Source organism: Pezoporus occidentalis, unplaced genomic scaffold, assembly GCF_034315485.1.
Source record: "Pezoporus occidentalis ecotype Australia unplaced genomic scaffold, CSIRO_AGI_Poc_V1 ctg164, whole genome shotgun sequence".
NCBI classification, from domain to species: domain Eukaryota; kingdom Metazoa; phylum Chordata; class Aves; order Psittaciformes; family Psittacidae; genus Pezoporus; species Pezoporus occidentalis.
The window spans coordinates 2,164,953-2,178,494 of NW_026913466.1; the positions used below are offsets into that span (position 1 = coordinate 2,164,953).

Below are 13,542 nucleotides of genomic sequence, written 5' to 3' on the forward strand. Positions count from 1 at the left end.
TAATAGTGATGAAAACAGTATCAATAAACACATGGAAAAACTGGAGAAAATCTAAGATCCTTTTGGTTTTGCTTCTTAATTTTTGTTTGAGTAATTGACTGAATCTAGTCCACATCTCCTACTGCTTCTGCTATATATTGTACAAACTTTAATGGCCTTTCATTATTTTCCATCTCAGCATTCTGGTTTTGTCTCTGGTTTGCTCCTTGGGCTCCCCACTGTAATCAAAGGAAGGAGATCTGGATAAAGAATATTTGTCTCTATTCTGCAGTAGGTGGAAACCCAAGAATATTCTATTATGGCAATGCTTTGTTCCTTTTAATAATTCCTGCTGCAGAATATGAAGGGACACCTATCAGGAACCAGATTCACTTCAGAATATGATGTACACAAATACAGTATGCCTGCAATTGTGTTTTAAATACACTGATTTTTTTTTTTTTCCTGATTCTTAGTATGGGGTTTTATTAGTTAGATTATTGCTACTATCTTCACATGCTGTTCTCTTAAATAAAAATATTTGTGCACACAGGAAATGGAAAATCAGAGTGTCAAGAAAGATCAAGGATTGAAGATCCTGCAAAGTCAGTTAACAGAAGAAACAGTCAGAGTTAGTAAGCTCTCTGTAATTTTCAATTAATAGTTTTAAAGCTTGCAGTAATGGTGTATTAACTTTTATCCATAGAAAAACTATAATAAGGTTGCTTTATAGAAATTTATCTCATGGAAGTATTTCAGAAGTTACTAACTTGAAGTCTTCCCTTTTATTTTTAATTGAAAGTAGTATGATGAAACCTGCAGTAAGAGATTATGCAATGCATAATTGCTTTATTAAATTACTGTAGTTACTAATAAGTCAGATTTGTTCTTGTTGTACTCTAGCACATCTAGCAAAGAATATTATGTAGATTTTTGCTCTAGATACATTTTGGACATATGTGATATTATTGGTCATGTTTTTAGCCATCTGTGCCTATTCCTAGTGTTTGCCTGATTAGTATTTTCAATGCAGCACTTGCCAACAGTACTTTAATAAACCATTGCCATGTGGTGATTTACCACAGTTGGGTTTCAAACAGTATTCAGTCTTCAGGATATTACCGAGAAGATACTGGGTATTTACCTGGTAGCATGCTCTTTCTGAACTTGTGTTGGGTCAGTTCTCTATTCAGGTGGCTTTCTAGTATTTGGGATGTTTTCCAGAGATTTAAAATTAAGACCCATTATAACTTCTTTCCAGAAAGCTCTTGATTTCAGGGAGGAGAGGGGTATACATTCCAGTGTGGTTTAGAAAACTGGTAGCATCTAAGCATTAGCCAATCTGCAGCTAAGTTGAGGACAATTCTCATTTATAAAAAAAGTCTTCTTAGCACTGAAAGTGAACAGTTAAAAGTTCAGTTACTATGAATTGAGACCTCTGGAGTTTGTTCATTATAATTTTTATCTGTTCAAGATTATAAAATGCTTGTTAAAGATTACTCAATATTAAAAGAGTAAAATAGATGAACAGTGTTGACATTGCTTTCTTTTTGCTTTTAGTAGAACTTGGGCACTGCCAGTGCAGAAAAAAAAAAGACTATTCAGTAGGTTTCTGAGAGAAACTGTACTAAGAACTGAGTGTTACTTTTGAGAAAGACTTGCCACAACTCACATGGTGATCATTAGGAATTTATTTATACAATTCTGTATGTAATAACATGTGGTAGATTAATGATCTGGTGTTGGGCACATGTTTGCTTTTACATTCTAGCTACTGAAAAATATTGGAATACCTCCTCATAACTGATAGTTTAATCTGATTTAAACACAGACTAAAGTATAGTAATTTAATTTCACAAGTAATTTTAATTTCTGAATACTTTTGCAGTTTTGAAATTTATCATAATCTTCTATGTGTGTTTTAATACTCTGGATAAAAATGAGCTTTTCAGTCATTTTGCACAAAGATGGTTTTTAACACTTTTTTTTTAGATTACTTAATAAAGGGTGTGCCATTGAATTTTAAGTGATCTGTTACATTCAATTAGGTGAGACAACTTGAGTCAGCACTAGACATATGTAAGGAAGAAGTTGCACTGTATCTGAATCAGTCACAAGAAAATAAGGAATTATTTGAAAATCAGCTCAAGAAGAAGTCTGAAGAGGTAACAGTTTGTTTGGACAATTCTCCTGTATTGCAGAGAACACTTGTTACCGATGGTTTAATCTAAAAGTTTGTCTGTGAAATAGACAAAACATTTGCAATGGGAACTAGGCTGTAAGCTGAAAAAAGACTGAGGGTAAAGGGGAAAATCATAACTAAGAAACAGTGGATAAGCTTAGGGAAAAGAAGTACTAAGATAAATGGAACTGTTGAAAGAAGTAACAAAATCAGAATTAAGTGAAAGAAAGCATTATCTTTGAGAAAAAATTGAGAGAGCACCATTGCAATACAAACTTAGGTGCACATAATTGATTTGTGTTTCAAGTACCGTAATGGGGGGAGAGGTCCTGGACACAAGAAAATTTTTACTTCAAGCCACTGAGTTTTATTATACTTTCCAGTACTACATAAAAGCATGAAAGAAATAAGTTTAAATATTAGTCGTATGAATTTTTATTTGTGAGGATGCCTAACCACATGAACTAATTGCCATAGCAGGCTGTTCATGTCAGTGCTACCCTACTTGCTGAGAGAGAGGTAGAGTCACCTGGAGATTGCTAGACCCTATACAGGAGTAACTAGATGGAAATTGATGGTCTGTGTTATGCATAAGCCCGTGTTATTTACTGCTACTTTCTAAGCCCTAAAATCTGTTGTTCTTATACTGCATGTGAAATGCAGTATAAGATGGATGCTGTGTGAAACTCAAGGGTAGCAAGTGAGGCTTTGTAATTCATCACTGAGAAATCAGACCACTCAACACATGACAAGATAGGCACTCAGAATTCCTGTTTTTTATTGGAAAGACTGTTGTCATAGAGGCAGGAAGAAATAAAGGGAAGGACTGAGAACAAAATCTCAAGGAGAAAACAAGCACTTGCTGAGAAATCAAAGTGACAGAAAGAAAAGCAATTCAGTAATTTAGAAATGAAAAATCTTTCTTATAGATGTTTTTGAAATATTGACCAGTATAGGTAAATTTAGAAAGCAAGAAGTCAAAACCTGGGGCTTTACTCATGTTATAAACTACAACTCAGTGATGAATTAAGAAATGTGTTACGTACTGTTGAAACTAATGCAGTAAATTCAGAGCCAGAAGTTTTATTGAATGAGAGGTGTGATTCTGTGCTTATTGAGAATGAAGAGAATAACTGATGCAAGTATAAATAAAAATGTGTTACTGTAATGGAAAATCAATGTGTTTTCAGGTTCTTTATTTACAGAAAGAAATAAAAATAAAAGATCAGAATATTCAGGACACAAGTGAACAAAATATTCTTCTACAACAAACTTTGCATCATCAGCAGCAAATGTTACAGCAAGAAACTATTAGAAATGGGGAGCTGGAAGATAATCAAATTAAACTTGAAAAACAGGTACAGTATGCTGAGAAGTGTCTACCTATAAAGACAGATAATTAAATGCTTTTATATATGATTTTGTAATACCTTTAAAATCAGAATGTTTCTTTGGTAACTGAGCAAATAGTTATTATTTTAGATACATCTAAAATAAAGAATTTAGTGGTTTGTTTTGTCTTAAACTAGGTTCTATGCTATCAGAAACTCTAGCATTATTATGGCTAAACACTTGGAAATTCAAGACCTAGACTGCAGTTAAGGAGAGATGTACTGAAATTCAGAAAGTTGGATCTTGTTGTATTTACTAGAAACTATTTGTCTTTCAAACGTGACTGCAAAGTTCTAGTCTTAAATTATAAACAATTTTACACTATAAAGAAATCAGTTGTGTTAAAACTCTCGTTATGTGAGTTGCAAGACAAGGATGTATATTTCTTTGGTATGTAAAGTTTAAGTGCCAACACTTTTAAAATACCATTTTCAATAGGTATCCAATTTGGAACAAGAGCTTCAGAAGCAGAAAGCCTATGCAGAAGATGAGTTGAGAAAAGTAGAGGAGAAGCATTGCCTAGCTGCTCAGGAAGCAGATTTAAACAGAAAGAAGGTGGATGAACTTAATAGCATGATCAGGTACATTTAGAATAACTGAGAGGTTATTCTGCAGATAGATATGTCAGTAAGAAAGACTGCTGTCTAAAATGGTATTCAGCTATGTAGTTGAATGTACTTGAATGTAGTCGAATTGAGCTATGTAGCTCAGCCTCTGTATGAGCATAGACTGGTAATCAGAAGGATGTTTTTAACAAGCAGAGGCATGAGTTTCTGGAACAGTCTTCCAGTGGAATTAATGCAGGTTCCAGCAACCTGTTTATCCTTAAGATGGAATTTCATAATGCAGTTCAAATCATACATATATCAAGCTCCTTGTCATTTCAGACAGCAGGCTCTAGGAGAGCTTGCTAGTCTTGAAGAATATGGTTTTCATTGCAAGAAAAGTGTACTTAACATGACTTTTTAAATTCTAATTTACTCACAAATGCCTCACTCTTACACCATGTGAGGACGTGTATGTAGGTGTTTGCTATTACAAGGTTAATTTTGTTCTGGTTGCTTTTTTTACTTAGACAAATTAAAATGGAGATGGATCAGTGCAAGAATGAACTTACTGGTATGGAAAAAGAAGTTGTGCAATTAAAACAAGATGGTGAAAACAAAGCAATGCAGATAAATCAATTGGATATTACTTTGGAAGAAGCACGGTCAGAACTCAATGAAAAGGCAAACGAGGGTAATTTCTAAGGCTTCCTTTCATCATGCTATTACTTCTGTATGTACTAGATTAGACATTTTTCCTTTGCCCTGTTTTATAATCAAGTACATCAGAGTCAAAACATAATAAAATTTTTTTTTTTTTTAATCTGTGGGTAATTCCATAGTTAAACAACACCCACACCCCCACACCCCCAGTCCTAAAAACCCACAACCTTTTTTAACAAAGCTTTACAAATACTCACTTTCGTGGGATGCACCTTTACCCCAGATGAAGTTTTTACTCATAAAATGGAATGCAGATTCTTAACGTGATAGTCAAGCAAGACACATAGGTTTAATAATGGCATGTGTTATTCACAAAAATTCAACTCTTTAAACAAACAAAACCCCAAAAGAGAGTCTATAGACTTTTCCCAAGGCCATGTAGTGATAGGACAATGGGGTCTATCTTTAAGCTGACAAACGGGAGATTTAGATTAGATATTAGGAAGAAATTCTTTCCTGTGAGGGTGGTGAGGCCCTGTCACAGGGTGCCCAGAGAAGCTGTGGCTGCCCCATCCCTGGCAGTGTTCAAGGCCAGGTTGGACAGGGCTTGGAGCAACCTGCTCTAGTGGAAGGTGTCCCTGCCTGTGGCAGGGGCTCGGAACTGGATGAGCTTTAAGGTCCCTTCCCACCCAAACCAGTCTGTGATTCTGTGATACTGTGGAAATAACAAACTTTCAAATCCCTCTTCCTCCATTTAATTTAACTTTACCTTTCTTTTAAAAGAGGAAGCATACTACAATTTTCCTTGCATTTTTCACAACACCACATATTCAGTTAGTATGTATTTTTTCCTTGGCCAAATGTTTTTAGGTGCATGCTCATATTTCAGGCTAGTTATAGATTGAGGTATATAAGAAGACACTTAGGTACCATGAAAAGGTTGCTGTATAACCTCAGAAGTCACTGTTTTTCTACATTTTCCTAAAAATAGTGATACTGAACATTGATTATGACCACAAGTGCTAGTAAGCAGCAGTGTTGCATACTAATCATCATACTGATGATTAAACATTTTGTGTTTTGTGTGTGTTTGTAAAACAGTGAATGAATTAGAAGATAAGCTGTTTCAAAGTGAGACTTGCCACAGGGAAGCCTTACAGAAAATAGCAGAACTAGAGTCAGCATTGCAGAATGCCCATGGAGAATTAAAAATCACTTTAACACAGCTTCAGGAATTGCAAGATGCACTGCAGAACGCACAGTCCTCTCTGGAGGAAAAGCAAGTGGCTATCGTGAATCTAACAACTGAGCTCAGGTAAGCTGGTATCTTTTCCATCATGAGAATTTAGCTGTGTTAGGTTTTCCTTAGGAATAGCAAGTAGTTTGTATGGTCTCTTTTTATATTCTTAGCAGCTCTCTGTAAGTTTTAGGGATTTGTGGCTGTAAAGTAAGTTGATGCAATAGCTTATCAGCTCAGTTCCGATTTCCAAAAGTGGTGCTGAATTCTTTTTTCCTTTTTTTTTAATTCTGATTTAAAATCAACTACAATTATTTGCTGAATCCTAAAGCTGTGCAATAATAATAAGAGGAACTACTTTCTTTTACAGTGAAATTGTCCAGTTTCCTTTCTGGCTATAAATTAATTTTACTATTCTTTTCTAAGAACATCTTGTCCTAATAACCAATTAAATAACTTGAATGATGTAGTTATTGAGAAATCTCCACCTGGAATATAGTTAACAGAATTATTTCATTTGAGTTTGTTTTTTTGCAATCATTCATTAATTCAACTTTTAGAGTAATTTAGCTTTAAGTAATAGATCTCATCATTTTCAAGCTGGATACTAGAAGCTAAGCAACTGAATGTGAATTAAACATGAGAATTCCAGGTATTGCAAGGGAGAAATTGAAGACAGAAGGCAAGAACTCCTTGACATGGACCAAGCACTGAAAGAAAGGAATTGGGAACTGAAACAAAGAGCAGCTCAGGTTAGATCATTTTAAGTATGTTATGGACAATTATTCCTGTTATGTAGTAGGTAACTTACAAATAGCCTGCTAGATTTAGTTACCTTCACATATCACTCCAACCTATACTGTTAATATAGCCACAGTGTCAACCTCAAAACCAGCTGTGTGTTACTGAAACCAGTACCAGGAGCATCGTTTGTGCTCCCCTAAGGGACTACAGGCTACTGTTTTGATAGAACAGAAGCCTTGTGCAAACCTGTCCCGTAATTCATCCTGAGCAATAAAGCTATAGGACAACTGTTGTCATCTTGATGTTTGATAAAATGAAGGGATGATCAGCACTGAGGTGTGCTTGGAGGTGATAGATTCCTTTTGCTCTTGTGGCGTATTTTATTAGCTCTAAAGCCGCTTCTAAATATAAACCAGTATCTTTATAGTGAAGAAGTTTCTGTAGCTTACTTAAAATAATATCAGTCTTTTGGTCTGGCTTCAGGGTTTGACACCCATAATGGAAAAACTGTTCTTCTGTCACTTACAATTAGCCTTCTAATAGCTGCTTCCTGCAGGAGCTACCAGCCTGTGTATGCAGGAATATTTGGGAATCAGAGAGAAGGAGGGGTGGGGATTTAAAAGCAATTTATCAAAGCAGTAGGGATTTTTGCTTTTTGCCTTGGCAAAATTTGGCACCTTCTTACAAAATGGGTTAGTATAGTACATTGAGAACTAGGTTTGTGCTCTCTGTATCTGAGGACCAAACATACTCAGTTACAGACTTCCCCAACTTGCCTCTTCTCCCATTGTGTTTGGCTCCTGTTTTTCAAATGGGACAGCTTGGCTGCATTTGTACATTGGCTATTTGAGAAAATGTTCTTGAGACTACAAAGGATTAGTTTCATTCCTTTTGCTTTTGTATTTTGTAATACTACTTAAAATCTGCGTACTAGTTCAAATTAAAATACTTCCTTCTCTTCCTTTTTTACCTCTAGATTACACAGTTGGATATGACAGTTCGTGAACATAGGGGAGAAATGGAACAACAAATAATTCGATTACAGTGCAATTTAGAGAAGTCAGAGCTAGAAATTAAGGAATGCAATAAACAGGTAATTTTTGCTTAGATTAAAAACTCTGTTTCTATAACAAAGGGCAGTTAATTCTATGAGAAAGTCTGGTCCTGGAGCAGAGTATCTCGCCAGGTTAAAATTAGAAGAGTAAAACTGTTTCCTTAATGTAGGGACAGGGAAGAGCGTACCTAAATAATGTACAACAAAAAATATTTTATGTTTTGCAATTAAATAATTAAAATTAAAACTTTTGCGGGGATATACTAGTATAAAAATGAAATTATTTCTTTTACTTGATATGCTATAGCTCCCAAACTGCTTTTCTAATGAAGGAAAATGTTGACAAAATAAATATAAACTAAAAAATTGACAAGGGATTCCAAAGTCAGAGGTAATACTCATGGTATTGGTGAATTTTGTTTGTTTGGAGGGGTTTTATTGTTCTGAATTCAGTAAAATATCTGTTCTGATTTAATTGCATTGTTCAGATTGAGAGCTTAGAAAAGAAACTCCAACGTTCCAAAGATGAGCTTCGTGGAAAGGAGTTTGAATTGCTCCAGAGAGATCAAGAAATAAATCAGCTGAAGAAAAAAACTGAAAGGAAACAACTAGAACCTCTTGAAAAGGTAAAATGTTCCCTGGACACACAAGAAATGGTAAATTTTTAATGCCATTGCCATAACTGCCTAGCAGAAGTGATACGGTGTCTCTTTAGAAGTGTCATTACTTCTCCCCAAGTAATTGCATTTTATATCTTGGTGTTTCCTGAATCTTAATCCCCTAAAGTTAAGCCAGTTTAATGATTTAAAATAACAAATTTAATGGCACACTCTTAATTGCCTGCTTTGTGAGGAACTCTGAATATTGATTATGTTTAGTAACCCGATGTTCTGGACATGGTCTTCCCTGAAATGAAATAATATGCCGTATGATGACAGCTTCTTATGACTTGGTTATCTGTCTTGTGAAAATAATTGCAACAAAAGAGCACAGAGATCTAACATGCTTATAGGAATAAGAAGAGGAAATCTTCTGGCGTAGTGAATGGGAACATGCAGATAGAATAAAGAAAGTTTTAATTTATGAAGTGATACAAATCTGGTTTTGGGCCATGAATCACTCTCTACAAGTACAATGCAATTTGAGATAAACAGGCTTCCTGCAAAAGTAAGTTCATTCAAAGATGCTTGCCAACTAGAGGTAAACACCAAAACCAAACTGGCTCCTGCCATTTTGATTATGCTGCATTTAGGTGTTGTTTCTTTCCCTCTGATAAGATATCAGAGAAGTCCTTTTATGTGGTCACCAAAGGCTCTTGATCTGTATTCTATGGGGACTTGGCTGTGTCACAAATGAATATGAAGGTTCTTTCACTGCAAATTAAAGCAATGTCCATTTTTCCATCTTGATTTCTGTTAAAGGTTATTTATGACAGTCGAGATCAGGACAGTGCCTGCTGCTACCCTTCACACTTACCATTAACATATTGCCAACTTTTCCTAGGACTTTGGGGAGGATTCTGAAGGATTTCCCAGCTAGGCCCTGTACAACTGCTGATTAGACCCTTCCTTTCCAGACAGGTTGTCTTGTCACTATATTTGCTAAGGAATGCCATGTAGCATCATGAAAGAATGATATAAGAAAGTCATTGAAAATAGACCTACTCCAGTCATGTTCCTTTAGAGACTTGGGATGAAGTAAATGAAATTTCAGGTTTATTTTCATTATAGTAAGTAGATAAGACAATGGATTTTGGAAGTATTCTGCATAGAGTATGAAGTACATAGCAGAGGGGTTCTAGCTCCATTTAGATTATGATATGGTTGCTTCTTTGTTTGAAAGTTGAGTATATTAACATGATGTAAGAAAAGACTTTGTTAGTAACACACTGCAGACTGACTGACCAGTCTTCCACAGAAACCTTTTGTCCTAGTTCTAACAACTCAATTGCCTAATCTATCTGGGGAAAAGGGGTGGTGTGCGTGTAGAGCAGTGTGTCTGTGTGTTTTGCCTGGGGGTATAGTCTGTCTCATTCTTTTTCCTCTGGTCCATTTTGCCCTTTCGGGATCCACAAAATGATCAAGTCATGGATATTGTAGTTGAATTGTTCTTTGTTCTCACTCTGCCTTAACCTGCAGTGAAGATCTTGTAACAATACAGCATTCTGCTACCTTTAGTAGTGGTAAGTATTCCAAATAAAGGAAGAGGAAATATCTTTCTGAACATTCAGAGTGGCCATTTCACTTTTCTGTGAAATTGAAATAATTTCTTAAGAAAGAGATTGGCTTAAGCAAATTGATCTTATATGGCCCCAGTTTCTTACTGAAATGAGAAATGAAATTGTGTTAAAAATGGTAAATGAAGTTAGAAAAAAATTGGTGCTTACAAAGATCAGTTTTAAAACGGTAATTTTTACCATGTTTTTGTAAAAGTATACGTGTATAAAAATAATTAAAAGTTATTGTCATAATCTTTCCTTTGTTAGCTGTAAGCTGCTTATGTGCTACTGATTGATGTCTGTGTGCTCTATATATAGCATTCCTTATGAAGAATAATATTAAGCTGAACAAGTACAGATACAACATAATCACTTTGATATTTATAATTAACAGGAGCCATGCTATGAAGGGATGTTATGCAATATTAGTGGCTGGTACGACCTCTGTTATGCTACAGTACTGGCTAACGTAAGCATAACTGCTGCATATGGAATACTAGAGAGACTGGTTGTCTGATCAGCTAAAACTCCTTTTTGGTGTTTTTCTGCAAATGAACTGTCAAATATTTAGGTCCAGCATATAAGCCTGTTTTTCAAAGGAGGGGAGTGAGGGCTGAACCTCTAGAAATAAACCAAAAAACACCCACCTCCAACCACAAACATACTGTGTTTGCCTACATTTATTTCTGTATCCTTTAGAAAATCCAGAATATTTACATTAATGTTGATAAGATTTTCTCCATTTGTATTGGTAGAAATCATAGGCTATTTTCCTCTTGATACTTGATACAGTTGATAGGGGTTTTACAAACACTTCCTGAATGCTCAGAAACCAAAATTGTTAGGAACTTAAATATGATAATACAGTTCATGCTTTAAGCCTTCCACAGAGGAGTTATTTCAAAAGACAGTGCTCCTTCAAGGGGTACATTTTTACAGCAATTTGTGTATTAAGATATTTTTTCCCTTCAAAGTGTTCTGGATCTTATCTTCTTACTTATCTACTAGAACTTAATATATGTTGAAAAATGTGTGTATTTTACTCATTTTGTAAGGAAATGCACTTCAATTACAGGAAAAAAATGCATTAGTTACTTCAGTCTGGGGGGCAGAATTTGAGGAAGAAACCACAGATTTGAGACCTGTAGCTAGTTTTCTTGAATTTGTAAGATAAATCTTAATATTGAAAAGTAACATCTTGGTACAAGTGGATTTAGATACGGTGAATTGAATGCAGGAGTTTAAAGGAAGCTTCTGATTACAGGTGTTTTGTTTCAGGGGCAAGACTTGTGAAGGGAAGAATGTTGCTCATTCGACAAGCAGTAACCCAGGAATGCTGTGCTGGCAACGTGGTTGTGCATTCAACAACATAATTGAGCATTCAGAAAGGAAATTCTGTATTTGTAAATGATGAATATGGTTATTTGTACTGAAACAAATTGCAACCGTTTTTACTCTTTCAATTGTTTCTGAGATTATTGCCTTGATGTTATTATTGTTAATATCTTGATTTATTTTTGAGAAATAAATTTTAGTTTTTAAGTATCTTGAGTTGCAGGAATTAATGTTGGCTCTTATTTTTTCCCAAAGACTTTAAACTGTGTACTTGTGTTTCATATCCAACTTAAGAGCACACTGGTATTACCATACAAACAATTTTTGTTTGGGAATATGAATTCTCCGCCCTTCCCCAGTGTTGGAGACAAAATATCTTATTAAAATTGACCTAATTGTAAGATATTTTGGGACCCTGATTTGATAATAGACACTGGCAAAACCAAATCCATTATCTTTAAGATGCAAATGGATGTGGGACAGGGCCATAAAGTTTGAACTATTTTTCTTTTTTCCCCAAGCTAAAATTCATCCAAAAATTACTATTGATTAAATTGGCATCATAACTATGTGTTCTAAAGCATATTTATTTCCAGTTTTCCAAAAGTACTACACAATTTAGCTGGTAGAAACTGGACTAGTGGACTCAGTTTTTAACACTTTCATATTCACATAAGCATCAGAAACTGCAAATACAGTTATGAAGCCTAAATCTGACTCTGCTAAATGCAAACATGATCTATGTGTGTTAAGACGTAATTTGTACTTTAGAAAATCAAGCAAGTAAAGTTATCTGACATAAAGTAGAGGAAGAGAATTGAATATTTTGCAATTTAAAGATAAGGCTTAAATTAAGTGTTTAGTATATTAAAAGTGTATCTATCTCAGGCAACAAATATATCTGTTGTATTTCAGCAGCTATGCAGGTGGAAGTGTGCTAAACTCCTTGGGTATCAAGTAGGTGTTTCACTACCTACCTGTTATGCAAATATGTTCCACAAATACAACTTTAAGTGGTTATACAAAACCAGGCACCTATTTTGCTACCTCTGACAAGGTCAAGTTACACTCATCTAAAGTATTTCTGCAGTTTCAGATTATTTATTTTGCTGCTATGAGAATTACTATGTAGCAAAAAAATACTGTGTTTTAAATCAAGCTATTTGTTTCTTTACATAACAGCAAATGAAATACATTACAATTAGGTTGATCAGTGTAATAACTGAAAAATATTAAACTACTTTAATGTTTTCTTCTCTTTAGGCGCATCCATTTTCCTTCAGGCTAGAAATCTATGCATCAAATTTCAGAGAGTTTTTTAAACCAGAGGAACATGTAAGCCCTTCAAACCAGGATTTCAAGTGGAAAATGTAACCCATCTGTAATTACAGTTGCATCACAACACTACTGGTATTCCACTCCACTAACGGAGTGTTGCATAAAGCATCGCTTGCTCCGCCTACATTGACTAAATATAAATGTGCATGAGCAGCAAAAGCAATTTGCTTGATATCTGAATCAGCTAAACAGCATTTAAACTGAGATTGTGTGTCTGGATGCCAACTTCCGTGGTAAAACTGCAGGTCAAACCTGATAAATAAGTAGAACCATAATCGCATTTTTCTTTGAATAATTACATTTTAACTTTGAATGCCATCTTGCCGCTTTGTTGCTTGCCTAAGAAGTTAATGATTCCACAAAGTGAATTTGTTTTGGAAAGGAGGAACATTTGTATATTTTTTTCTCTAACATCATAATATCAGTTAAATTTTTCTATAGAGTCTTTTCTTGCATTACCAATCAACTTACATGAATGTGAATACTGGAATGCTAAGTTAATTCTTCTGAACTGCATTGCATTAACATGGGGTTACTGAATCCTGGAAAACATTTATCTGCTATAATGGCATTGCAATTAACTGAATGCTGTTCTGAAGGCTAATTGCTTATTAAAGTGATTCTTTTTCTGTCACTTAGGATGGGTTATAAATTTCACCAGAGACTGGTTTTCTTTCTGAATGTAGCATGCCCACAGTTTCTGTATGTTAAATGACAATTGCACAAAATTGCCAGTCCAAATGTCCATTTAATTTAGAGTTTATACACAAATTGGTGGAGTATTTTCTCCAAAGCTAAAACTGAATGAGACATCATGCCAGTTCTGACATTAGAAAGTGTTCAAAGAGGTTACAG

The 13,542-nt window shown here is 34.8% G+C and overlaps 1 protein-coding gene across 6 annotated transcripts in view; it reads left to right on the plus strand.

Annotated features, from left to right (window-relative positions):
- Positions 1–13,542, plus strand: part of CCDC18 (coiled-coil domain containing 18) — a 28,210-nt gene that overhangs the window by 12,648 nt on the left and 2,020 nt on the right. For 3 of the 6 annotated variants that reach the window (XM_062613177.1, XM_062613173.1, XM_062613175.1), the window contains 10 exons: positions 533–610; positions 2,028–2,144; positions 3,352–3,519; positions 3,992–4,134; positions 4,629–4,792; positions 5,863–6,076; positions 6,369–6,395; positions 6,651–6,750; positions 7,719–7,835; positions 8,285–8,422. In XM_062613177.1, the coding sequence (XP_062469161.1) occupies positions 533–610; positions 2,028–2,144; positions 3,352–3,519; positions 3,992–4,134; positions 4,629–4,792; positions 5,863–6,076; positions 6,369–6,395; positions 6,651–6,750; positions 7,719–7,835; positions 8,285–8,422 (1,266 nt within the window). Of the gene's footprint in view, positions 1–532; positions 611–2,027; positions 2,145–3,351; positions 3,520–3,991; positions 4,135–4,628; positions 4,793–5,862; positions 6,077–6,368; positions 6,396–6,650; positions 6,751–7,718; positions 7,836–8,284; positions 8,423–11,292; positions 11,566–13,542 lie in introns of those variants that run through there. The other 3 variants (XM_062613176.1, XM_062613174.1, XM_062613178.1) reach the window with 3 other exon arrangements.